Raw genomic sequence first — 25,839 nt, 5'->3', positions numbered from 1 at the left:
TCTCTTCATCCATTTCTCTCCACTTGACGTGTAGTGATCTCTCTCTCTTCAGTTGACATCTGCCTGGAGGGAAGTGACAAGTGTCCCCACTCTTCTTTTTTTTTCTTCTTGTCTCCTTCTGTCTCTATTTTCCCCTCTCCTACCATTTCCACCGCAGCTGCAGTGGGTGTGAATAATAGATGTTTCCACTCATCCTCCTCCTCCTGAGAGCCTGGCCCTGTTCCTCTCTCTGTCTTGCTCTCTTTCTCTCTCTCTCTCTCACACACACACACACACATATGCATATGCATACATTAAGCACACACGCACACACATAAATCACACAAATATATAACCATTGACACTTCACAGCTGTTTCTCTACCTGGCTCACTATCTTAGCTCACAATCTTCAAGTGTGTGTGTCTGTGTTTGTGTGTACGAGTGTGCGTGCATGTCCGTGTGTGTGTGTGTGTGTGTGTTAAACCTTTATTTATCCAGAGAAGAGTTTGCAGTTTGCTGAGTACTCATCTTTCAGCCACTCATGAGGCTACTAAATCTCTGAGGCGTGGGCAACTCAGTGATGACTGAGGGTGTCAGACAGACACACACACACACACACACACACACATAGACTACAGAGACACACACAGATACAGTCATAGCACATTCACATTACCCTCAAATTAACCACAAACGCACAGCAAGTGTCTGTTCACTCAACCCGAGTTTAGGCAAGACACCTAAGAGAGGGAGATTGATTTTCCTTCTTATTCGTCCTCTTCATCGCTCCATCTCTGCCTCCCTTGCCCTTGGCCTCACCTGGGAGAGAAGGAAGAGGAGAGGAGAGGAGGAAAAGAAGGTTAGGATGATGGTCTTTTAACTAGGCCAGATCCTATGGGGGGGGGTCCCTGTTTAAAGGGCTTTCACATAAATGACTGGAGACCACAGACAGGGAGATCAGCAAAGCAGTTTCCTATTCTATTTCATCCAAAATATGAATAAAATATGTATTACTGCATGCATGCTGAGGAGTGGTGATCTCAAGGCATATAAGCAACCTAAGAAAGTGTTTTTATACTGTATCTTATGCTGAAATGGCAATTCATGAACACGAATGTGGATAAAAGCACAGCACGGCACGGACGGTGTTTCACCTCACAGATGAACTAACCTGATGAAGCCTGTTGGCGAAACATATTGTTTACCCCAAAAGATTTTGTTGTTGTTTAGATACATTCAAGTTAAGTAAATAGGAAACACATTTGAAGTCTTTGGGTGTGCAGTAGTCGAATACTTTCATCGTTTGGCAGACTATCACTCCTGTCTGAGGCGAGTACTGACAGTAGATTGGGCATCTACAACTAATGATATCCAAAAAGTAAAGCAAAAAAAAGATTCTGCTTTGAATTTGTGCCACAATCAATATCAGTGTTGGAAAAAGTTCCCATAAGTCTCTAACAACAGAGCAGATTTGGCCCTGGGTGACCAAACATCAAACAGCCAAAGAGAACACCTTCTCATGGCCAAGGGGGGTGTTAAGGCATATCGGGCTTCAGGCAGGGCCGCTCCTCCAAGGCACAGCAGACCTTGGCATCCTCAGCTCACAGCCACTGGCAGGTTGGAAGCTGTTTGGCAGGCTACTTCTGTTTGTGCTGCAGGGAATCGCCAACACAAAGCACTGTGTAGTCTGATGTTGTGGCAGTTATAGCCCCCAGGCCTCCCTGGAGCAGGCGGGGACAGTCTGTGTACACACACACACACACACACACACACACACACGGATAGATACACACACTTAAACTTGTATACATACATACACGCACCCAGCTCCTCCCTCAATCATCACCATGTTCCCACTCTTGTCAGAGCAGCTCAGGAGTGACTGGCAGAGTGTTTACTGATCCTGGTCCAACACACACACACACACACACACACACACACACACACACACACACAAACATAGACACTGACAGAGCTGTGGGATGTCACTGTCCTTCTATCTGTCACTTAGACACCCTAAACGCAGCCCTCTGCAAAGCCTTAATTCGCAGCCTTAATGATGTCACGTGTGCACGTGTTCTCCAAAGCCTGTGCTTGACTGTTTGTAGATGTGTGTTTGTGCCTCTGCAAGGACCTTGGAGTCAAGTCAGAGGATATTGGCACCTATTCACCTGGCCACAAGGAAACAAAGCTCTTTAAATGCTTTCAAGTGGAATAGTCTATTTGCAGTAAAATACAACCAGGGTAATGTAGCAGAACGTCTGTTGAATCACATGCTGTAGATAGTGGAACCAAGGTGAGAAACACACATTGTAGTACATACTCTCATACACTTGCATGTGCACACGCTTACATGTATACATTGTAGCAACTGATGTAATGTATGATGTAATGTAATAACATACAGATAATGTGATAGCTTGTCAAAATGTAATAAAATGTCCCTGTAAATAGGTTGCAAATGTAAAAAAAAAAAAAAAAAAAAAAAGCTGTTGATGTAAATAAATTCCTGAATAATAACATCAGATTATACTTTGTTACATATTATAACTGATGATGTAATAATAATAATGTAATGATAACTATCAGCTAAAAATATGTTACACTCCATTGATAATTGACGGTTAATATAATAATATGATGCTATTACATTATCTGGGAAACAGGTTTTATTCCATTTTTTACCGATGTAGAGGGACATTTTATTACATTGTGACAAGTTATTACATTACGTAGGTTATTATCTTTCACTACACGTGCACACACACACACACACACACACACACACACACACACACAAATACAGGCACCATACAGCAGTACTATTTATGAAAAACCTCCTCTTCCTTCCTCATTAGATCATGTGCAACAGGTGTCAGGCTTGCCCACTGTGTTGCTTGTTCAGTTTTCTGGATGTTGTGGTGCAGTTGAGAGGGGGGTGCTGCCCATTTCCTTACCTCACACTGTGTGGCTTTTTCTGGTGCAGGCAAATAAGGAGACCCCCCCGGCTTGCCTGGTCTATGGAATGCTAAACAGACCTTTATCCTTAGTTTTGTTCTCTTTGGCTCGGACCCAGACCCCATGTTGGTTCTTTGTAATAGTACAGAGCCTCGGTTTATGTGCAGAAAGGGTACTTTTTAATTTAAAACGTGTGTGTGTGTGTGTGTGTGTGTGCGTGCGCGCGTGTGTGCGTGTGTGTGTGTGTGTGGACAAGTGGTTGCTTGCATGCGTGCATAGTTGCTTGCGTGTGGGATTGGACATTAGCTGTTCAACCAGTATGTCTACATCAGCAGAGCTCAAAGGGATGAAAAGTCAGGCCTGTCTCTGTGTGCGTATGTGTGTGTGTGTGCGTATGTGTGTGTGTGTGTGAACAATGTGTGTGTGTGTGTGTGTGTGTGTGAGGGAGAGAGAGAGAGAGCAGTTTGAATCTTTGTTGCTGAAACCTTTTATTAGACTGTAATTCTGTCTAATACTCGCTATCCTCTAGCTACTGTTATCTCTCTGCCTCTCCCTCCATCTTCTTTCCTTTTGTCTCCTCTCACTGTACTTCTAATTCGCTTTCTCCCTTTCCTTTGTCTCCTCCCTAATCTCTTTTTCTCCTTCCTCCTTAGCTGTATCCTTCGCTCCTATACTTATTCTGTTCCTCCCCACGTACCTCCTTCCCTCCCTCCTCCCCGACTTCCCTCTTTCCCTTACTCAGTATTTCCCTATCTGTCACTCGCTCTGATCCCTCTCCTCTCTCATTCCTTCATCACCTATTTCTCTCTTTCCCTCTCTCCCCTCCCCTCGCCTTTGTCCTGCTGTGTATTTCAGCTGTTCAGTCATGCTGAGATAAGACCTTGTTCTACTTTGCATTAGACAAGATTAGAGTGAAACTGAAGGGAGAGTGACTCACGACCTTTGACTTGCTGCCCTTTCACCCTTTTAGCCCTCCAGACCCCCTGTGTTGAACTTTAGACCATTCCCACAGAGAGGGATTTTACTGATGGGGAAATCCACCCTAAAACAGAATTCACAAATGTTACTCATAATTATCCTGGACTGTCCGGTCTTGATTTGTGAACATGAGCAGCTCTCTCCCCAAGCTATAAACAAGAGAGCCAAGACTCTCTTAATGACGCCATTCAACGATAAATTTCAACGTTGCTCCATTGACAGTGAATGGGAGATTGATTAGCCTATTCCCGCAGCATGCAACTGTCAGAGGAAAACCAAAAGTTAATTTTCCAGGTATCATGGATTTCATAAAACTTGCTCAACCCATAAAGGACCATGCAACTTTCAAGAAAACTTGCCAAATTTGGAGCCACAAGGTTTTCACTCAACTGTGATGAGGATTCTGGCAACGACACCGGTGTTTTACACATGAAAGATTGCTGTAATAACTGCACTCCGCTTGGAAATGAAAAGCTTAGAAAAGCTGTGTGTAGTTGGTGTACACACTTCTGCAGTTCAATGTCTGTGAACCTGTTTGTAAATGTTCTTATTATTGTCTCCCTCCCTCCTTCCTCTCTCCCGTCTTTCCGTCCCGGCCCGGCAGCGCGGTGAGGAGGTGCGGGCTTGTCCGGTCATCATGTGCACGCGGGCCGTTCCTGACCCCGTCCCCGAGTGCCAGCTGTTCCCCGGAGAGGAGGAGGAGCCTGAGGAGGAGGCGGCGGAGGAGGGCAGGGAGAGGGAGTCGGACCGAGACAGCGCCGTGGAGAGCACCCAGGGGTCAGACACCTCGGAGGGCTCGGCCAGACCGGGGGAGAAGGAGGACGCACTCGGGGAGCTCTTCTTACCTGGGGAGAAGTAGGCGCAGCTCTGATTTCCCCTGATTTTTTTCTCTTTTCTCTGTCTGTCTCTCTTAGTCTCTCTCTCTGTCTCTCCATCTCAGTCCAGCCCATTTTCGGTTGTCCCTATTGTCCCCTTGCTCTGTTTCACCATCTCCAGTCTAATTCCCATTCAGCATGATGCTACTCACTATGCTGTTTGCTGCTTTAAGTGTTTTGGGACTCTCAGTGGTTAAAAATGGAACAGGTCCCCAAGCAGCAGAGGGGCTCATAATGATCAAAAGAATTATTTAAATTGTTCACTAACTATAAGGAAACATGAGTAATATTAGATAATATTAGAGAATATTAATCATAGGCATAGTAACGGTGACTGTGTGGGGGGGGGGAGCATATTATGCATATTATGGTGCTGAAATGTCAGTGTTTTATGAAGGAGGGAAGGTATAAAGCCCAAGGAAGCCTTTGAAACAGGCCCTTCAGTCATTTAATTTGCCCCTGTCTGTACTATTACTTCTGCCCTTCTCTCTCTTTCTTTTCATCTCTCTTTTAAGTCTGTGTTTTCCTTCTCTGTATCTCTCTCCCTTACCACCTTTTTCTATTCCCAGTCTCATTTTTTCTCTCTCTCTTTCATCTGTGTCCAGTTAAAACTCAGGGAGTGTCTCACAAATTCCCCAATGGTCTTTTTGTGACGCATTTACATGTTACTGTTAAAGTTAATTAGCTGTGTCAAAATAACACGTTTATTCCGTTTGCCACACATTTAAGGTAACCCTTTTTAAAGATATATTATTTTCGAATGAATTGCAATAAGGCCAGCTGGTGTTAAAGTCATACAGCCACCATCAGCTGCCCTCTCTAGTATTATTTCCCCTCTCCACTGCTTTTGGTGCATAATTTACCAGTCTGCCAGAAGGGGATTGTGGGGAATCAATCCTGAGAGCTAAAGCATGGGCCAAATGAAAGTATGACACAGATCATCGGGGACACTTTTTGTAATGGTGTGACATTATAATTGATTTCAGATCAGAATGTGAGAAAATCCTACCTTGCTTACTATAATGTGCCTTTGCCACACATTTTTCCTTATATCTGAAGTTGATCATCTCTTTCAAAGTGACAACCCCCACGCAATAACACTGATACTGAATACTCATTGATTGTTTCATAATCATTGATTGTTTTCCCCCTCAGGTGTGGTCAGACCAGCGTCTCAGTGACCTCTGACCTATCGACGCGTTCCTCGGCTTCTCTGAACGAGGAGCAGTTTGAGGACTACGGCGAAGGGGAGGAGCCGGACTACACTCCCAGCAGCCCCTGCCCCGACGACGAGACTCGCACCAACGGATACTCCGACCTGGGCTCCTCTGTCCCCTCCAGGTAAGAGAGAGAGAGATAGGAGGGAGAGAAAAGAAGGATGGGCGGGTGGGTGTGTCTGCATGCATGTATGTGTGTGTAATATGGCAGTGAGTGTGCCTTCTCCCTGCATGACAGAGCATGTATCATCATACCATAGTTACAGTCAAATACAATGCACTGTGGTCTAGATAATATTGCAGGTCAGCATGATGCAGAGCTGTTTAGCACGGTTTCTATGCTGTTGCTTAAAGTTAAAGGCATGATGAAGCAAAATGCAAAACGCGGACCGACTTAAATGGCTTCAACTGTATTAAACATTATGCACTTGAGGCTTCACTCTGCAAGCTCCAAACTCATTACCTGGCTCTTATTATTCTGACTCTTGACTGTGAGGAGTATAGCCGAGGAGCTTTGGCCCTTAAGGGCCACATTAATATTCATCAAAAGCCTGTGTTTAAGGGGATTAAGTCTCCCATCTAATAGACTGGCAATACTGCTCCATGTTCCTGCCACGCATACCAAGCAGACAAAACTCACAAAGTGGAGTTGGCCCGGAGTTTTAAATTCAAAACGAGGCCCAGCTTTACAGGAAGTCTTAGGTAACGCTCCATGGGAAAGACGTGTTTTGAATAGCTACAGTATACAGTAGGTTAAGTAAAACGATAAAGTGATAATCTGCAAGACTCTTGTTTTTCTTGATTTTGGCAACACCTTTGGTGATAAGCGCTTTAGTATTTTGCACTCAATCTAGGCACTGGCCCAACATAAAGACATCAGTGTAGACTGAAGCTTCTTAGTTCTTCTTCTATCTTCTAATATTTATTCTAAACAAACTGCTGCTTCCATAAACCATAAACATAATGCATCACTTCCTGTGCAGAAGAAGATTTTTCCCGGGAAAGAGGGACCCGCTCATAGGTGCTTAACAGTAAATGTAAAAGCTTTTATGAACTGGCTATAGCTTGAATCACTATTGTATGCTACCAATCAGTGACAGAGAGTAGCAAAACTGACAGATGTTTATGTGATATTTCTCTCTCTCTCTCTCTCTCTCTCTCTCTCATTCTCTCTCTGTCTGTCTGTCTCTCTCTCTCTCTCCTCTCTTTCTCTGTCTTTCTCCCTCTCACTCTGTGCCACCGCCCTGTCTCCGTCTCTGTTTTGGTTTTTATTGCTGTGATTGGGCAGACAGCCAAATCAATACTCTAGGTGTCTTGGCACCGGCTACTTGGTTTTATATCAGCCTCAGCCATTTCTCTCAGCTACTGGATTTATTTTATTCAAGATCACATCCAAGTTCGAACACTCTCAAATTTACACATGTACATAAAATGAGACAGACTAGCTTAATTGAAAAATTACTTCTTCTTCGTGTACATGCTGATGCAAAGTTTGTGTGTGTGTGTTTGTGTTTGTGTGTGTGTGTGTGTGTGTGTGTCTACAGTGCGGGCCAGACTCCTCGTAAGGTGCGTCAGCTTTACAGCGGTGAGCTGATGGATGTCTACTGTTCCCAGTGCTGCAAAAAGGTCAACCTGCTAAATGACCTGGAGGCTCGCCTCAAAAACCTCAAAGCCAACAGGTAGGACACACACACACGCATGGTGTTACGCAGGGTCCCAAATTAACACCCACTGAGTGCCACCAAGGGTCACCTGTCACGCTGGCCGGGACGATTACATTTGAATGTCTAAGTTATATCCTGCCTTTGGTCTTGTGTCCCTGCTGACCACCATATACTCTCTCTGACCGTTAGCCAATCAAATCAAATCAAAGCAAAGCAAAGCAGCAGCTCTGATTGGCTGACTGTTATGCTCTAGACAAAGCAGTAGAGTCTAAACTTCTGCAAACTTTTCCTCCAGTTTCAGTTAGTTGAAACTTAACATTATTCCCACATGGTGACGCATAGCAGCCACACAGTATGTGATTCTATAACAAAAACTAGCACTGAAAACTGGTAGGATGATATATTTCAATGAAAATGTATATTAATTATGTTGGCCAATAAAAATTATTCTTGGCAGGTAATTTTTATGTCCCATCACCATGTTACATGGTATGCGGGACGTTATGTTGTTATGGTGACATCTGTGTGCCTGTCTGTCTGTGTGTAAACACATTCTTGTGAACACAATAACTCAAGAACAATACATGATAGAAACGTCATACATCAACTTGAAACTACTCCATAATGCTTTAAGATACAGAGTTCACATTGATACTGCCCATGTATTATGTGAAGACAGGTATGTTGACATAGAAATATTTAATAATAAATACATCAATTAGCTAGATTAACAACCACATTAGCATACCTGGTTTGTTTGTTTAATATATCATGGTGATTAAGGCGGGACATTAGGCAGCTCAAGTGCCTCTTGTGTTTAGTTTACCAGCCCTGGGCAGGTGAGACTAAAACGTTAATATGAGATACATGGTGTTACGTACACTTGTCCAGGATTCCAGCTAGATTAGACATTTGTAATTCAGGATGCGGGCTATTTTTTAGTTTGATAAGAATGATGTAATATTGTTACAGAGGGGTTTAAATTGTTCCTACCTTTTAACCCCAGTGTTTCATGCACCGACAAACACATATACATCGCACACACACACATTGATTGTTATGTAAGTCTGTATTTTAGAACAGGCGGCCACTTCTGTGCTTACCTCATCAACCATTGTAAGAGGGAGTCTATTCTTAGAAACATAATCCAGGGTGATCATTAATAGCTGAACCGTCCACCTGCAAACACACACACACACACACAAACAAACACACACAGGCATTTAAGAACCCTAAAAAAACATGCCTTAGAATAATAATTAATGAACTCTTGAGTCATTTTGTCTTCTTTAGTTGGACTCTCTCTGCTGAGTCTGCAGGATTTCTCCCTGGAGAAAAATAGCTTTTTAATCCAACATGGCTCTCCTAATTAGACCGGTACCTTCTCCTGATGAATAATGAAGCAGAGACGGGGACAGAGAAAGAGTTAGAGAGTGGGAGAGAGAGAGTGAGTGGAATGTAAATGAAAATATTTTTGAAAAATTAAATTTGAATGGAGTGAACACTTAGGAGGAGGAAAGGCTGAGAGAGATGGTGGCGGGCATGGGTTGTGATGAGGGAGGAGGACAAAAAAGACGGATAAGACGCTGGCAGCGGTCGCAGACAGAGAGGGATGACAGCGAGTCATGGAGATGGATGTGGAACTGGCAGAGAGACGGAACACATGGCACCTTACAGACCCATCCAGAGAGGGAGGGATGAGAGGAAAGACAGAGGAAAGAGGAGGTTTTGTCACTATGCAGCATATTTAAAGGACCACGTCAGCCACACTCATACACAACCCAGTATATGTCCTGTGGTATCTCTGACAGCTGAATTCATTGCTCTACAAATACATTAAATGGCCATTTTCTTAAAACAAGCAGTGGCAATAATAATGGGATACTAGGGGGTGGAGTTTGGCTTATTTGAAAACTGTGCATAGATGGGATAAACATCCATGGATGACATGCACTGAATCCTAGGCCATATAATCACTCCTAAGGCATATATGCAATCCTAAACCATTATGTGGTATACAGAGTCTTATGTGTGATACATTCTGTATATCCTACTGTGTGATACTGTATAAGTAACCCTACTGTACTAATTTGGCATTACCTTAATTTCAGTTGTAAGAGCCCCTTTAATTTGTGCCATGAGTGGTGATGATGATGATGTCGATGACCATGTGTGTCTGCGTATTTGCTCATCTCTACCTGAGCTGACATTTGCCTGCACTGGAAGCCTTTGTTCACTTTTGTTAATCCAACTGAAAGCCAGACGCAGACAGACACATCAGCCCGAAAGACTCTTTCAGCTTTTCTTTTCCCCACTGAGGCATTTGCTGAGCTGACAAAAAGTCCCGCTCAGTGAACCGGGAGTGAGATTGTATTATCATTGACATGTCCTTCAACTGTTCTCTATATCGCCCCTATACATATATATATATATATATCTATATATATATCTGTCATACTGAATAGCCAAAAAATATCTTAATTGCCATCAGCAGTTGGCTCCAGTGTGTTGTTCCGCTCTGAGTCTAGACATATCAGTGGCAATTCACTGTGATAAAACTGTGATTCACTCTGATTGTCTTTTGTTTTTCCCTCTGCAGCCCCAATAGGAAAATCTCCAGCACGGCTTTTGGAAGGTACGTCACTCACCTACGTGTGTGTGTGTGTGTGTGTGTGTCTGTGTGTATGTGTGTGTGTGTGTGTGTGTGTTGAGGGAAGGTCAATTGCTTGTATGTGTATTTTCAGTACAATCTGTGCTGCATGTGTTTACTCTATTTGTTGACACACACACACACACACACACACACACACACATGCACACACACAATGAGAGATTAGTGGTAACTGCTTCCTTATCACTCAGTTGTCCCACCATTGTGCTCCAACATCCAGTTAATTAGTAACTGGTTCCATGGAGAAAACGCAGGACTTCTGGATAGAATAGATAGTAAATCCGTGATTGGGTGTGCTGTAAGAATCTTTTCTTCTCGTTCTGGAGTTGAGAACTATTGAAAGCCGTTAAAAGAGTTTGGACATCGTAGTTTTCGGTGGCAGCCATGTTAGTTCTGCCCTCTAGACTGCCCACTCTCCTTTACAGAGAGATAAGCCGAAAAAAGAAGTCCTTTGGTGTTGGAGTGTGTTGTAGAGTGTTGCAGTAGCAGTGGGTGCAATGTATTGTATCTAGGCCTTTGTCCTACTTCCACCCACACTAACTGAGTTATAGTGACAGAGTGAAAATGGCCTGTCCACCCTGATCTATGTACTCTCTATGAGGTTTGTTCCACGGTGCCCCTCTCTCCTTTTTGCTTCTACAGTTCTTGCACTTGCACTTTATTGCTCTATTTATCTGTAGTGCTCTGTTCTTTCTTCCGTTCTCTTTTCTCTCTCTTTTATTATCCTCCTCTCCTCTCCTCTCCTCTCCTCTCCTGTTTTTATCAATAATTTCAGTAATGGAGCGGAGGCTGGCTGCTGTGAAGTCATTCCATTAGTTAGAGAGGGGGAAGCTGTAGTGACATCACGGTGTGAATGTCACACTTCACTCTGTGTATGTGTGTGTGTGTGTGTGTACTAATTCTAATTCTGGTAGCACCATCTCCTCCAGTCCTGGGGCTTATAGTCCTATATCTCTTCTGTCCTGCGGCAGTCTCACTGCAGGAGAGAACACACTTTACACGCGCGCACACACACACACACACACACACACACACACACACTCAGGACCAGCTGTATCTCACCTGGATCTATTCCCAGCAGATTCCACCCCCGAAGCTTCTGTATATACATCTTTGTGTTGTTTGTGTGTGTGTGTGTGTGTGTGTCTGAGCAGGCAGCTGCTCCACAACAGCAACTTAAGCAGCAGCAACGGCAGTACAGAGGACCTTTTCCGAGATAGCATCGACTCCTGTGACATCGACATCAATGAGAAGGTATGTGTGAGTGTGTTTTTGTCTGTGTGTGTGTGTCTGTGTGTGTGTGTGATACCAAGAGACAAAAAGAGATAGTTTGTCTGTCCATATGTGTATGTGTATTATGTGCCATAAGGCCCTGTGTCAACACGCTTTTTTTAGCTAAGCTCTTTTAAGCACTAAACAGATGCTCGTGGGCAGCGCCAGTCACAGCTCCTGCTGTTCCTATGCAACTAAAACCCATAATATATGAAATATATATAACTTTTAGCACTTTGTGCTCTCAGCACTAAAATCAAACCAAGCTCTGCACTGTACAGAGAGGTTTCTGGTCAACACTCAGCTTAAGATGAGGCTGCTAATTCATACGATGAGACTGTCAGGATTTCTCGCAGGTCCGAAAAGTCTGAGAAAGCATGGAAAGTGAATTTGATCATTTCATAGTTTGGAAAAGTGTGGAAAATATTGTTTGGAATTCTTCATAGCTGTAGACTCACTTTAATTTCACATATTATGATACTTGTGAAGAGTAATTCTCAATTGTCGAGTGATATGACCTAGTGGACATATTGCCCAGCCATTTTCAGCGTGCATCATCCCGAACACTGACTGAATTCTTCAAATCAAGTCAATTTTGAACATGTGTGGGGAAGCTGGGCTGTTGGTAGTGTAAATTCAAGTGTTTAGGATATGTTCAAAGGTCCTGAAGTATTTAGAGTAGACAGTAAGTCTCTCTCTCTCTCTGCCAGGTGAGCTCTCTGGAGAAGAAGGTGGCAGAACTAGAGAATGACAGTCTGATGAATGGCGATCTCAAGTCCAAGCTCAAGCAGGAGAACACTCACCTAGTGCACAGGTACAGTAAGAGAGCTGGGTTTCAAACATACACAAGGTATTTTACAACAATAAAGGTCCAAAGAAAACTGCACTATACAGTGGTAGCTATTTCACAATTCCCTGATCATGCATCTATCCTGCGTCTACTCTACTCACTACTGCATTATTAATGTAGAGACATGTTAGATCATTCTTTGTGGCTTCTGATTGCTGATAAGTGAACGGTTTGAATTCCTCTTGGAGACGCAGCAGCATGCGTCTCCAAGAGGAACTGTGTAGCAGTAATTCTGTGTTAACTGTTTACAATAGCTACATCTGTTGAAACAGAAATGAATAAAAACATAACACTCTGCCTTCGTGGAAAAATAAACACCTATTGTATTGTAATACATCGATGTGTGCTTTGCTTATCGTCTCAGGGTTCACGAGCTGGAGGAGCAGCTGAAAGACCAGGAGGCGCGTGCGGAGCAGAATATGCAGGAGGAGCTGAGACGACACCGAGAGGCCTACAGCAAGATGGAGAGAGACAAGAACACACAGATAGAGCTACTGAGCAACCGGTGAGACACACACACACACACATACATCTGCACAAGCACACAAACACACACCCAGTTTCTTTCTTCTAAGACAAACAGCTCTTCATAGTTAGAGATTTAAGGTTAATGGTTGTTTTGAAGGTTTGGGAATCTGACCCGACAGCTTTGTTCTTGAATCTCCTAGTTTTGGGAATTGACATTCCTGTTCACGTGTCTTCTGAACAGAAAATGCAGAATGTGGATGTCCTTTGAACATCATGCTAAACGGATCTCAGCGATGCCTCAGTGGGGTTTAGTCAGCTGCCTGTGGAGCTATATAGACACCTGCTGGGCTAGGATTGCACCAGTGCCTTTGCTGATTGCACTATGCACTCCCCTCAAAGATAAGAGTAGACTGACATGCAGGTCTTTTTTGTGTCTGTAGAGTTCAGCAGCTGGAGGATGACAACGGCGAGATGGCCATGAGCATGTGCCGCCTCAAGTCACAGACAGAGAAACTGGACGAGGTAACGCCCTTCTTCTTCCTGTCTTGCTTTCTTTCTTGTTCATCTTTAATGTGCTCTGTCTTTATATTTACATTACATTCTAGGCATGTGGCTGACCCACAATGATTTCTTTATGACACACGATCTCTCTCTGTGTCAGTTGCTGTCTCTTGCTCGCTCTCTCTCTCCCCTTTATTGTCTGTTGCTCTCTCTAACATGCAAGGTCTCTCTGTACCTGTCAACACACTCCTCTTATCTCCTCAGTGACAGTTTCCATGATAGTCAAATAGTGCTCAACAAGCTAATGCACACAGACACACACACACACACACACAGAGATCGTAGCTTTAACTATGAGGTGTTAGAGACTGCAGTTGGGTTCTGAACAACACCTCTTTTATTGTGAACGGCACCAAACCAGGGAGTTGTCAACTCTAACTCCAAAGTGTAGCTAATGGCGTCACAGAAAACTCTTATTTTTGACTCCATAAGGAAATACTGTTGGTATTGGTATGCCTTCCTCCATGTATGTGTGTGTGTGTGTCCTTGTCTGTCTTTGTATGAATTAAAATAATTATTTTCACTAGACAATCTTGAAAAAAACACTTGAAACCATGTGCTTGTGTCTCTCTCTCTCTCTCTCTCTCTCTCTCTCTCTCTCTCTCTCTCTCTCTCTCTCTCCCTCTCTCTCTCTCTCTCTGTGTGTGTGTGTGTGTTGTTTGTCCATCCTCAGGAGAAGCAAAGGATGACAGACAAGCTGGAGGACACCAGTCTGCGTCTGAAGGATGAGATGGACCTCTACAGGAAAATGATGGACAAACTGAGACAGAACAGGCACCAGTTCCAGAAAGAGAAGGAGGCCATGCAGGAGGTGGGTGGCATTTTCATATACATGGGCACACACACACACACACACACACACACACACACCAATATGGTTCTGCTCTCTCTGTCTCCTCTCTCTCTCTCTCTCTGCAGTTAGGCTGGCTCACACACTCATTTCCACCTCCAAAGTACTGCACCGACATTATATAACACTATTCCTCTCTTCTCTCTACTGCGTGTTAAGCTGATAGAGGACCTGCGTCGGGAGCTGGAGCACCTGCAGCTCTTCAAGCTGGAGGCTGAGAAGCCTGGCCGCAGCCGCAGCTCCTCCTCTGGCCTGGCAGACTTCAACACCAGGACCAGGGAGATGGAGATGGAGCACGAGGTCAAGAGGCTCAAACAGGTACTGAGAGGCCCGGTTCAGATCACTTTATTGAGCCTAGACAGCTCAGTGAGTACTGTAGCTGCTGGTTTCCGGGGGAGGGGGTTGCATACTGAAGGAGCGGGCTTTAAAATGTTAAGATAATCACAAAAATAATTCACATATATTACAGAGAATTGTTAAAATCGATCTTGTACAACTTCTCGTCTCCATGGTGGCCTTCATACAGAAGGAATGAAAATATTTAAAGTTGAGACAGTCACAGACTTCATCAGAGGCCCACAGTACACAATGCCACCAGCCATGCTAAAGGATAATGCCAGTGTTGTGGATGTACTGTTAGATCTGGGATTGGTATGTTGATGCTAGTAGATAATGCCTGTTCACGAGCAGGTGTGGATGCACTGAAAGGCACTGAAAGACATGAAAGGCATAGAGATGCTATACTGAGGTTACTCACCAAGCTAGCAATGAAAGCATATGTTGAATGCGGCAGAAAGTGTATGAATATCTCATTCCTCCCACTATACTGAACATGGTTGAATTAATGAAAGCAGCAGCAGAAGCCTCCTGGCTGACTGGGTATTTTTATTTATCTCAAAAATGGCAGGAGTTACTTCTGTTTTCTTATTCTCAGTTTCCAAAGTGCTAGTCTCTTGATACGAATGCTTATTTAATGGAGTATATATTGGTTTTACATAAGCTTTGACTGAGCATCATGTTTAGTATTTCTCAAACTCCTTGTCAGTCCCTCCAGGAATCTGTGATTTTGCAGTCACAATAATTGATGCAAATTCAACCAATCTCTGCAATATTTGTGAGAGCTTGCAATTTTACAAAATCACCACAATCATTCTGCATGAAATGGTCAAATCAGAGCACTTGTAATTTTGGCCAAACATCAAATTTTTTCATGTAAAATGGTACAAAAAAATACATCAGACAATACTTGAACAAACTATCTTTATCTTGGTCTTCTTATACTACAACCAACGCCTCGTTATTGAAGCTGCTGAGAGGCAGATGTAGGACAATTCAGATGAGTTTTATTTATCCCTGCAGGTGGAAGAAGTTTAGCACACTTTGTTTTTCATGTAACCTGCACTGTTTCCATTGATCATGAGCCTTTAGTTTGCATGCATTTATAAAGAGTGGAATCCAAGCACAGTATTTTCTGTTTTAAAGTAAAGTATTTCCAGCAGTTTCTGTGATATGCAGTAGGCCTATGCTTAATATTACAAGAAGTGATTATAAATGACTCTTTCTTAGTTGGAGGTGGTTATAAAAAGTGTACACCCCTCTCTGTTCTTTATGTTAATTTGGTTAGGACTACATCTGTACTGAATACACAAACACGGAAAACACGGTGCTTTCTTTTCAAAATTCTTAGATACTGTGACATTTGCCTCTAGATATTTGGCTGCCGAAGTTAGTGACTCAAATCTCATGTTACTGTTTCCAGTCTCTGCTAAGTGTACAGACCTGCTGTAAAGTAAACATGAGAGATAAGGGATTAGATGAGAGTGTTTTTCAGATGTCCTCGCCAATAAAAAAAGTCGTAAAATCAGATGTTTACCATGAATAGCTTAAAGCCTTCAGGGAAGTAGGCAGTTAATTTTGTAGCATACCCAGTATAATGCCTTTTGAAATACAATTAAACTTTTTTGCTTTTGAAGTTATAGCTAGGCTAAGCTCCTTGAAGTTGTATTGTAGCCTGTGTCTGACTCATATTCATGACTTGTAAATGTTATGCATTAGTAATGATGGTTCCAAGTCTCCCAGCCAAAAAAAAGGCAATAAAAAGCAGAAGTATTATTCGAAACTGCCCTTGAGCTAACTGCACAGTTGAAGCCTAGTCATGATACACAGCCAAGTGGTTAGTGTTGCTGATTCATGCAGTATGTGTCTCTTATCTGGGACTAAGATGATTAGGTCCATGTCTCTTTATGGCCTCAGGCCAAGCTTGTCAATCTCAGACAAGCGAGGAGGGCGACGATAATGGTTTCCTCTCAGCTTCTATCTGCAGAGATTTCTTTATCTCTTTTTTCTCTCTCTCTCTCTCTCCCTCCTTTCTGCCTCTTCCTCAATATACCAGCTTTTTCTCCTCAGCTACTTCCAGCACTTTCAGATTTAGAACCAATCAGTTTGAATGTCTGTGGTTCGGGTAAATATTGTAGCCTTGTAACATGTGGTAGCACTGATTCAGAGAACACTGCCCTAAAATCCATCAGATGGGTAAACTCACTCTCTTATGCTTGCCTATGCCCCTCTGTACATGTCTGTATATGTGTGTGTCTAGCGATTTGTGTCCCAGGACTTTCTCCCCCCTGAATTCCAGCACCTGGTGTTGGCCGGGGCACGGCTCCGTCCTGGTCTGATGGTAAAACACACCGTTTCTGTGACCTTTGACCTCCTGATTAACCACTAATCGCAATGGAGTAGGGTGAACTTGCCCATAGAAGCTGAAATGTGGGGGAAGCTGAAATGGGGGGGTCAGTATTGCAATTTACCCCACTAATAATTAAGGTGGCAGGGGGCAGGCAAGCCGACCTCTTGTCAGCACTCAAGGGCAACTTCATCAAGGAGCAATCATAACACACCAGACCATGCAGGGGAGCAGTTTGTGCCGTAACACCACATAACCCGTGTTCTGTCCTGTAGGTGTTGCCAAAATAGATGTGTGTGTTGCTGTGTTTGCTGCTGGCTGACGTACCAAGAGCAGTGTTTTGCTGTATGGGTTGAGTGAGGCTTGAGTAGTTTTCATCTTGAAGGTTGTAGTTCTAAATGAGTGTGAAGGGACTTGTCTGGTGAGAGCCGTGGCCATTTTCAAAAAAGCACTCCCACCTATTATCGCTCCTGGTACACAGTAGTCTGGATCAGATACTAATCTCTCGCTCTCTCTCTGTCTCTGCTGTACCTCCCTCACCACTGTAGGAGAACCAGAAGTTGAGGGAGCAGAACGACGAGCTGAACGGTCAGATCCTCAGCCTGAGCCTTTATGAAGCCAAGAACCTGTTTGCCACACAGACCAAGGCCCAGTCTCTGGCTGCTGAGATAGATAATGCCTCCAGAGACCAGGTAAAACAGTATACATACTGTATATACTGAGAATACAATGTTAGATTATATAAATACATACACTCACAATATACACTGACATAGACAATATATCTGACTTGTAAATGCACTGTATTGTTGTCTTTAGTATTTCTTATTTGCTACAAGGATATTATGTAGGACATAATGTACAGCGAGCTGGTCATTATCGCAAAATAGGCCCCAACAGGGCGATTCGAGACCTTGATGCGAAGTGACCTGAAGGCCCTTATTTTGCATAATGATCAGCTTGCCATACCTTATCCCGCTTAATACATGGCCACTTACCAAAAACATTAATCATTTAATACAAATATTGATTTAAAAGGAACTTTCAAGCTTCTGCCAAAAAAAAGTCAGCAGGACTGTCTGAAGTAACCAAGGAGTGATGTAATTTTGGCACCAGGTGGTGCTAGTTGATTTTATTAGAAATCAACAAATTGACTTCTTGACTGCAGAGTGATAAGATTAGATGGGAAACAGCTGTTATTCACAGTAATAAACAGACCTCAGAATGCATTCATTGGCCAATCAGAATTGAGTATTCAACAAAGCCATGTAATATCATTTGATAGCAATGCAGAAATTCATGCTCATTCTATTTGCTCTTGAGATTGGATACAGCAGAATCCATGTAGGTATCACGGTCTGCATCAGTGTCAATTCTGAAAACTACCAAGCTCCCTATTTGGGTTTCATCTGAATCAGTTTCTATGTACTTCACATTGTTAGGGTATAACTGTATTTCTAGGCCATGTCCCAGCATGACAGTGTTCTAGATATTACAATACAGCAGTACATTTGAATATATTATGCATAATATGGAGGTCATCACCATGGCTTTGTCTGGCATACAGCCACTGACCAGCAGCATAGAAATAAGCTATCCAAGCTTGCAATCAATTAACTTCATAATTGTGGGACCTATATTAGTATTTCTAAAGATATGCTTTGGGACTCAAAATAATTAATGTCCCTGATTCTTGCAAGACCCCACATGCAAAGAGAATTAGTATGTAGCTAGTCACTAGTGTGTGCTAGAAGAATCCCAGATCGAGCCTAAGGAACCCTTGTGTTATATGATGTTATGATTATTCATATCATAATGTATCTCATTGATTAGCTGAAATGAAAATGTGTGTGATTTATTGTCTCCCCAGTTAATGGAAGCCCTGAAGGAGCAGGAGGAGATCAACTTCCGTCTGCGGCAGTACATGGACAAGATCATCCTGTCCATCCTGGACCACAACCCCTCCATCCTGGAGATCAAGAACTAGCGGCCACTCGGCTGGAATGAGAATCGCTCTATAAAACTTTGTAGAACGAGGATCGCTCCAGTTGTCTGATCAGAACCTGTAACCCCAGTCGGGAAACTGTACAGGAGAGGAGAAGGAACCGGAGCCTCTCTTCGGAAACTGGAACATATAAATAGACACACACCGCCCCCTGCTGTCGGTGGGGTGAAAAGAACATCTCTTGCAGAGGAGGAACTGATTGACTCTAAGAGGGGATTTCTGCGCTCAACTAAAGGGAGTTTCTGAGCCAGACTACTGGTCATACTACTGTGACTCTTCAACTTGATCTATCCTGTTCTCTGTCTACGTCGTGTGCCGCAGTTACTGTCATAGCATTGATCTCATAAGACAAAACTGGAGATTTCTTCCCAGGAATAATATCCTGTGCTCATCATGCTTGGAAGATCGATGGCATTGCTAGATGTAGTACGCTGGACAGACATACTGGTGTAAAAACTGGAATAATGTAACAAACCTGTTGTGTGCTCTACTGTATCCTGGTGTAACATGAGGTGTCCTATCCACAAACAGATTGGTATCCTGTAGAAAGGGTAGAAGAGACGTTGGCAAGCAGACTGTAAAACAGACTCTCGCAGTGAGACGGACATAAAGGCAGACCAGTAGACCAGTTCCCTGATCTGTAGCTGCCTAGTTCTGTCTCCTCTGTCATTTCAGGTGTCCTTTGAAGAAGGTATAGCCCAATACAGATTGATGCAGAGATAACGCATGTCGATGAAGTACGTGGGCAGGCACGTGTTTGGAGAAAATTGAGTAAAAAAATGGTCAGAGAGGAAGAAAATATGAGGGAGGGAGTACAGAGAGAACCGCTGTCACTACAAGAGAAGATGATCCAGAGTGAGAGAGAGAGAGAGAGTATAGCAAGTGTCTTCCTTTATTCCTCTAAGTGGTGGGAGTGAGATGATGGACCATGTAGGCTAGAGACCGAAGGTTTTAGTGAAGTCAGTGAAGGTTAATGGAAGGTGAAGTTGTTGGTTTTTTTTTCTTTTCTTGAGAAGACGTCTTCCGGAAGCTTTCAGCAGCACTTGCAGTGTCAATCAGTTCAACAGTGAGTTATTTTTCACTGAGAGGCGGCTCTTAGTTGGTGAAGGAAGAGATGAAGAAGAGTAGAATGTCACTTTATAGAGCAGAAGCCGCAACCAAGGAGTGTCTTTACGCTGTAGCTTCCACAGCTGCTACTTGCTAGCATAAAATGAGCTTGAGAAGGTGAGCTGCAGCTAGCAATGGACACAATGATGTTGCACAGGAATGTAATGCTATGAATGTACAGAATGTGTTGTGGATTTCAGTCGGTGTGATCGGACCCTCTGGCACTGGGGCGTTGTAACGTGGTTCACTGAATGATCCCCCATGTCTCAGTAAGATACTTGACTTAATCTGAATCTCAATACAGCCTACAGTAAGGTACTACAAGGATGGAAGTATGCACAGGAGACTCACCTTTTGGTACAGAAGACTGGATTAGCAATCTCATTGAAGCCTGTAGGTCGCAGATTGTAGTTTGTGCCCCGATAGCTCTCATAATACTGTAAATATCATGAATGTATCTCTTGGTATTTCACTTTTCTGCGAGGCCCAAAAGGCCTTTTGTGTTTAAATCTTTTAAATCTGTTGAGATAATATTGTAATACATGCATACAGTGTTCTTTACTGTAGCGGAGAGGGCATTGTTTGGGACAAGGGGAAGAAAATTACAATCTGCTGTATTACGTAATTGTTCTAAACTTGAGTTTTGCTTCCTTGCACAAAAAAATACGGTTGTTTCCTTCTGCATGGTTCACCTTTTCTTCTGTCTGTGCCTTTCGAAGACACATTTTTCAAGACGACGTTGCTATAGCTTGACTAAGTTTTTTGACGGTGCATTCAAGTCTGCGTCGGACAGATTTTCATGATTTGTAAATGTTGTACATATATAGTGATAATTTGTATTCATGTGCCACTCACCACTCTTTTTCAGATTGATACTATGAAAACTATTTTATACTGTTTTATCAAGAAAGAGCTTGTGATAGCTTAGGTGTACTACTAGGAAAACAGGCATAGCACAGTGCTTTGTATGGTAAGCAGGTTAGCATTTTGGGAATAACTTGTCGACGTAAATGATTTTTCTTTTTTTTTCTTTTGAATGCAGTGTAATTTTTATTTTCTTGTTGATTTGTTTGTTAAATGCTGAGTCCTTTGCTTTTCACGTTGCTTTAAATTGGCTTTTCTTTGATATGGTTGTCAACTGTCTTCCTAACTTAAACTAAATGGTGAGCATTATGAGCAATATTAACTTATTTACCAATACCCATTGACTCGCGTCTTGTTTGACCTCTCAAAACGCTTCACTCCATAGCTGCTCACGCCATTTCAGATGAAAAACAAAATTACTGAGCTGTAAAAGTTCTGTCACAAATTCATTCCTTTTTGGTAGTTCTTAAGTTATGATTTAGTCGGGCAATCCAATATTCTGTCATTACTCTTAAGCAGAACATGGCAATAAAAAATGGCTTTGGCTGGGATGCTGTCTCATGAATCTCTATCATTTAGATCCATGTTTATTTCACCTCATTTCCATTCAAAACAATAGGCTACAATTTCTATAACATGAAACCACTTATTTAATGTGGCCGTATTCCAGGCCTATGGTGTACGCTGCTGATGTGTCTTATCTGCAGTTTGTGATGTACATACTGTGCTGTAAATAAAAACATTTGCCCTGGCATGGAAATAACTGTGTAACCTATATGCTTATCCAATTGCATGACTTATTACAAATTAACAAGGGATATGGTGGGGGAGATGATGTTGTTTTCCCTTCTTTGTCCTCTGAATTCAATACTAAGAGCTATGCATGATATTGATGGATGCTATTCCCCCCTCCTCCCTCTGTGAATTCGTCTTTTGTGGCCTTGTGTCTGGCCTGATTAAGAACCAATCAATCGGCATCGGGGAGCAACATATTACAAGTGACAGTAATCTAATGAAGACGTTCAACTGAGAGAGTGGTTAATGTAAGTAATGTCAGTAGTATGTCGAAAGCAAATAAGGAAGAGTAATCACAACATGTTAATGAGCTTGTGTATTCCAGTGTCTTACAGCGTGGATGACAAATGTAAGAGGGGAATCTGTACTTAGGCTACATTTTGAAAGTCACTGTCCCAATTCTGTCTACCTGTCTGGCAGAAGGAAATTCACCACGGCTGATGATTGTATTCACGCTCATTCTAAGGTTTAAGGCAACACTCCTCTGCATGTGGCCGCTATCTTGTCTCAGACATGACAGTCATGCTTTGAGGACGGAGGCTTTTGGAGAAGATGATGCAAGCAAAGACCTCTCCAAGGAAATCAAATCTCAAGAGAAACGTCAAGCACTGTTTTCTTTTGGGGGGGGGGGGTAAAAATATAATTTCCCTATGGGGATCAATAAAGTGTCACAATAATTACATTATTACTTGGAAGCAGATGGCGTGGTGGAGTCTGGGAGTCTGGAAGCGTATCGTAGATTCAAGGCAGCATTCTAGATAAATGTTGACTAATAGAGCTGTCAGAAATAAATATGAGTTGAACAGTCCAACAGATTAATAAATATGACAGGCTAAGAACATTTTCTCTGACACCAGAATAAGATGTTAAGCTCAGAGAGGCAGAGAGCATGGAAGACACAATTGATTGATATGTTATTTCGTTGGTATGTTATTGGGTATTTTGTGTATATAATTAGTATTGTTCTGTGTTCCTGTTTTCACTTAACTTTTAGTTGGTATGAGCTTTTGCTTTTATTAATCCATTAAATATAAATTACATGCCTGATGCAAATTTTCTCTTCATTGTAATTTCAATATATTTCTCTGCAGCTCTGTGCCACTTGGTTTCTAAAATAAAACAACAGCTACCAAAACACCAACAGGGGCCATTTTGTTGAGATCACACTAGCTAAATCTGTGTGGTCTTTTTTTTATTTATTTTTTATAAAATTGTTTTCAGTAGGTTATTAATTATTTGTTCTTTTTCATTATCAACTGATTTATTGTTGACTATTCTTTATGTAATCTGCTGTTTGATGTATTGTCCTAAAGCGCTTTGTAATCTGTTTTTACAAGATCCTATAAAAAACCAAAACACTTGAATGCGCGACAAGTTACGACTTCCGAACTTGGCAATAGGACTTTACGAGGAACACTTGAAGGCAGCACTGAAACCAGTGTCATCGAGCTATCGAGCTTCTTGAGCCATGCACCCCATTCCTGCCCTGTCACTTCATTCATTAGTGCTGCTGAATGAGGCGTGCCGACGGGTAAGCACGAGATGTCGCCTAGCATCTACCTTAGTTATCCATTTTTGTGCATTATTTTTAGCATTATAACGCGTTTTTCCTCAGTTGTATGCGTATGCTGCATATTGTTACCGCATCGATTGTTTTTTTTCCATTGTGGAAAATACAAGAACTGTCAACAGCCGCCACGATGATTAGCTGTCAATCATGATCACATTTAGCTAGCTATCAGAAGCTAGCAGGTAGCAGGTAGCAGTGTTACAGTTACAGCAATGAACTAACAGAGAAAGTCTTTGGCTTGTGTGATGATAGCAAGCAAGCTAACATTGGTTGAGTGGAAAGAGTAGTGAAATATCCTGCTCAAGTTAAAGTACTGTTACTTTTCTGGAATTTTACTCAAGTAGAAGTACTGGTGTGAAAATCTACTGAAGTAAAAGTAAAAAGACATCATGTAACGTAACGTTACCTAGAGTACAAGTTACCGAGTTACTTTTTATTTTGTTTTACAAAGCAGAACGCCTGATTACCTGATGACCTTTATCATGTAACGTCAATGTAAAAAGGAAGAGAGTGCAGAGTAAAAAGTAGGTTCTTTACAAAATAAAGTGCATCAACAAAGTAAAGTCACTCTTCTTTTATCTGCTGATTGACCTATTGATGGCTCTGCATTTGCATTTCTGACCCAGTACTTAGGGAGAGCCTACAAAATGTGTACTTAATAACGGCTGCGATATGAAATGTCGCGAAATACAATGCAGTCAAAACGTACTAAAAGTAAAATGACTCATCCACAGGCCTACAGTAATTGTGCAGTAGTTGTCACGCCAGCCCCCTCGGTCAAAAAGCTAAAGATGACATGTGGATACCTTACAGTTATAACAAGTCAGTTTATCACTAACTTTAACACTTTCCGCAAAGCATGGCAAGCTGTCACCTAACCCACACTGCAAATAAATACATTTCACCCAGACTTGAGAATATGTTTAGAGAGAAGTTCCAAAACATACAAAAAATGTATTTGTACATGTCGATGACAATCATTCATTTTGGACAATGGAAAAACACTGTTGACAACCTCTCCGAAATATATCTTGGCCACTCATAATGTATTTTGAATGAATGCCATCTACAGTACATTACAGTACAGTGATACATTATAAAGTCTCACTGCAGTTTAAACAAACGTTATATGTTAATTGAGGAATTGTCACTCAACATCACTGGTGTCAGGAGTCTTGGCTCTCTGTCTTATAGCAGTAGGAAACCCATATGAAAAAGAACTATATTAATCCTGTAACACATTTTAGAATACTATACAAATATCACAGCGAAACTATTAAGTCCCTATAGGAATACTATAGTTTTACCATAGGAGATTAAAAAAATACCATTAAGTACAATAACTACATTATAATCTCACTTTGTAGTACCACAGACACTCTAAGACCCTGTAGGAATTTTATAGTAATACTATAGGAAAAGAAAGTACAATAAGGTTGCTATAAACTCACTATTGAGTCCCTAAAGGAATATTATTATGATATTTTTATTCATGAAGAATTCTTTATGTTCACAAATATCAATTGATCTCTTCAAGATCAGAGGAATAACACATTTGAATTCTACTATCTACTTAAGAGCCTTTAGTAAGAAACTTTGTTTATTTCACTCAGTGCACTTACATCAAATCCTCCAAATGTATTTATATTACAGGGAACACAATGCCTCAGACTGCCATGAACCCCCTGGGCAGAAGAAGAAGAAGAATACCGCAGCATAACAGCAGCAGCCAGGTGAACGGTCTGGTGGACGGTCATGCCCTGGGCGCAGGTCTGGTTAATGGAGCCGTTGACTACAAAGACTGTCCAGTTGCTGTCAGTGGAGCTAGTGACAGCTCACCAGTCGGCACAGTGAACGGTACCAAACCCTGTAGCACGGTCAATGGTGCCATGCCAGCGTTGATCAAGAGAAAAAGTGCAGTGCCGTCAAAGACTCTCAGGAAACAAGGGGGCACCATTCCAGGTGGCACTGATGCCTCGGTGAATGGTTCCACCAGTCCAGACACAGTGGGTTTGCCCAATAGTTCTGACCAGGTGGCACCGGCGAAGAACTGGAGGCAAAGGAACAACTTCAGGCGTAAGAAGAGGTGTGCCACCTACCTTACATCTACTTTAAAGGAATAGTTCACCCCAAAATGAAAATTCAGTTATTATCTACTCACCCCTATGTCAGTCAAAACTGCTTTAAAGTTGGTAGGACCAGCAAACACACAGCGAGTTAACCCCCATAGTTCCATATCCGTCTCCCAAACTATTGAAGTAAACAGCCATCTTTTTTATATTTTCCTATATTATCCTCACTGACAATGCTCTGGTCGCCTTTGAATTCACCACTTGCATCTACAGCTCTGCTTGCTACTGTAGGACGCACGCCCGACTATTTTTGCTGTCCGGAGTGAAGCATTGTCAGTGAGGAAATGTAGGGAAAAATTGGACTTTTGGACGCACAGTGTAATCGTTTGGCTACAAAA

General features: G+C 42.3%; 1 protein-coding gene across 3 annotated transcripts in view; it reads left to right on the top strand.

Moving 5' to 3' along the window:
* rab11fip4b (RAB11 family interacting protein 4 (class II) b) overlaps positions 1–21,767 on the top strand; it is a 57,564-nt gene extending 35,797 nt beyond the window's left edge. For all 3 annotated transcript variants that reach the window (XM_071912900.2, XM_071912901.2, XM_078282580.1), the window contains 12 exons: positions 4,522–4,772; positions 5,948–6,133; positions 7,554–7,688; positions 10,273–10,308; positions 11,499–11,598; positions 12,327–12,430; positions 12,831–12,971; positions 13,375–13,456; positions 14,169–14,306; positions 14,505–14,663; positions 17,577–17,720; positions 18,899–21,767. In XM_071912900.2, coding sequence (XP_071769001.2) covers positions 4,522–4,772; positions 5,948–6,133; positions 7,554–7,688; positions 10,273–10,308; positions 11,499–11,598; positions 12,327–12,430; positions 12,831–12,971; positions 13,375–13,456; positions 14,169–14,306; positions 14,505–14,663; positions 17,577–17,720; positions 18,899–19,015 — 1,593 coding nt within the window. In that variant the 3' untranslated portion in view covers positions 19,016–21,767. The remainder of the gene's footprint in view (positions 1–4,521; positions 4,773–5,947; positions 6,134–7,553; positions 7,689–10,272; positions 10,309–11,498; positions 11,599–12,326; positions 12,431–12,830; positions 12,972–13,374; positions 13,457–14,168; positions 14,307–14,504; positions 14,664–17,576; positions 17,721–18,898) is intronic.
* The last annotated feature ends 4,072 nt before the right edge of the window (positions 21,768–25,839 follow it).

Source organism: Centroberyx gerrardi, chromosome 3 (genome assembly GCF_048128805.1).
Source record: "Centroberyx gerrardi isolate f3 chromosome 3, fCenGer3.hap1.cur.20231027, whole genome shotgun sequence".
Classification (NCBI taxonomy): Eukaryota; Metazoa; Chordata; class Actinopteri; order Beryciformes; family Berycidae; genus Centroberyx; species Centroberyx gerrardi.
The sequence above is the reverse complement of the archived record's forward strand: the minus strand, read 5'-3'. Positions and strand labels throughout refer to the sequence as shown.